This window comes from Etheostoma spectabile, unplaced genomic scaffold, assembly GCF_008692095.1.
Source record: "Etheostoma spectabile isolate EspeVRDwgs_2016 unplaced genomic scaffold, UIUC_Espe_1.0 scaffold431, whole genome shotgun sequence".
NCBI classification, from domain to species: Eukaryota; Metazoa; Chordata; class Actinopteri; order Perciformes; family Percidae; genus Etheostoma; species Etheostoma spectabile.
Window position 1 is genome coordinate 118,187 of NW_022605607.1, and position 535 is coordinate 118,721.

Here is a 535-nt window from a genome sequence, read left to right on the forward strand (position 1 = left end):
GGAGGGAGGGAGGGAGGGAGGGGTTCACAGAACGGAAACTGGAGTCACGCCTCAGACACAAGCTGCAGTTCATGTCTCGTCTGTCCACACTCGTGTGTGTTGTCACGACTTTGAAGCTGTTTAATAAAAGGTATTACAGTACGTACTGCACAAAAAACAAATGGCTCTATAAAAAGCTATAATAAGCTCTACCGATTCAAAAAAAATTATTCTGTCTACTGCAATCACAGGATGGATGGATGGATAGATAGAAAGGTGATAGATTTAGACAGACAGAGTCACATAAATAAATAGAAACAGATATGTAGATAGCCAGATGATAGACAGACAGAGACAGAACGAGACAGATAAATACAAATAGACAGACAGTGAAAGAGAGAGACAGACAGAGAGAGAGAGAGACAGACAGAGAAGGAGAGAGACAGACAGAGAGAGAGAGAGAGCGACAGACAGAGAAGGAGAGAGACAGACAGAGAAGGAGAGAGAGAGAGAGACAGACAGAGAAGGAGAGAGAGACAGAGAGACAGAGAAGGAG

At 43.6% G+C, this 535-nt stretch overlaps 1 protein-coding gene across 1 annotated transcript in view; it reads right to left on the reverse strand.

The window, feature by feature from the left end:
• snrnp200 (small nuclear ribonucleoprotein 200 (U5)) overlaps positions 1-535 on the reverse strand; it is a 62,240-nt gene that overhangs the window by 25,216 nt on the left and 36,489 nt on the right. Inside the window, 1 exon segment of the mRNA XM_032511655.1 lies at positions 1-108. This exon segment is cut by the window's left edge and continues 245 nt beyond it. Within this exon segment, the coding sequence (XP_032367546.1) occupies positions 1-108 (108 nt within the window).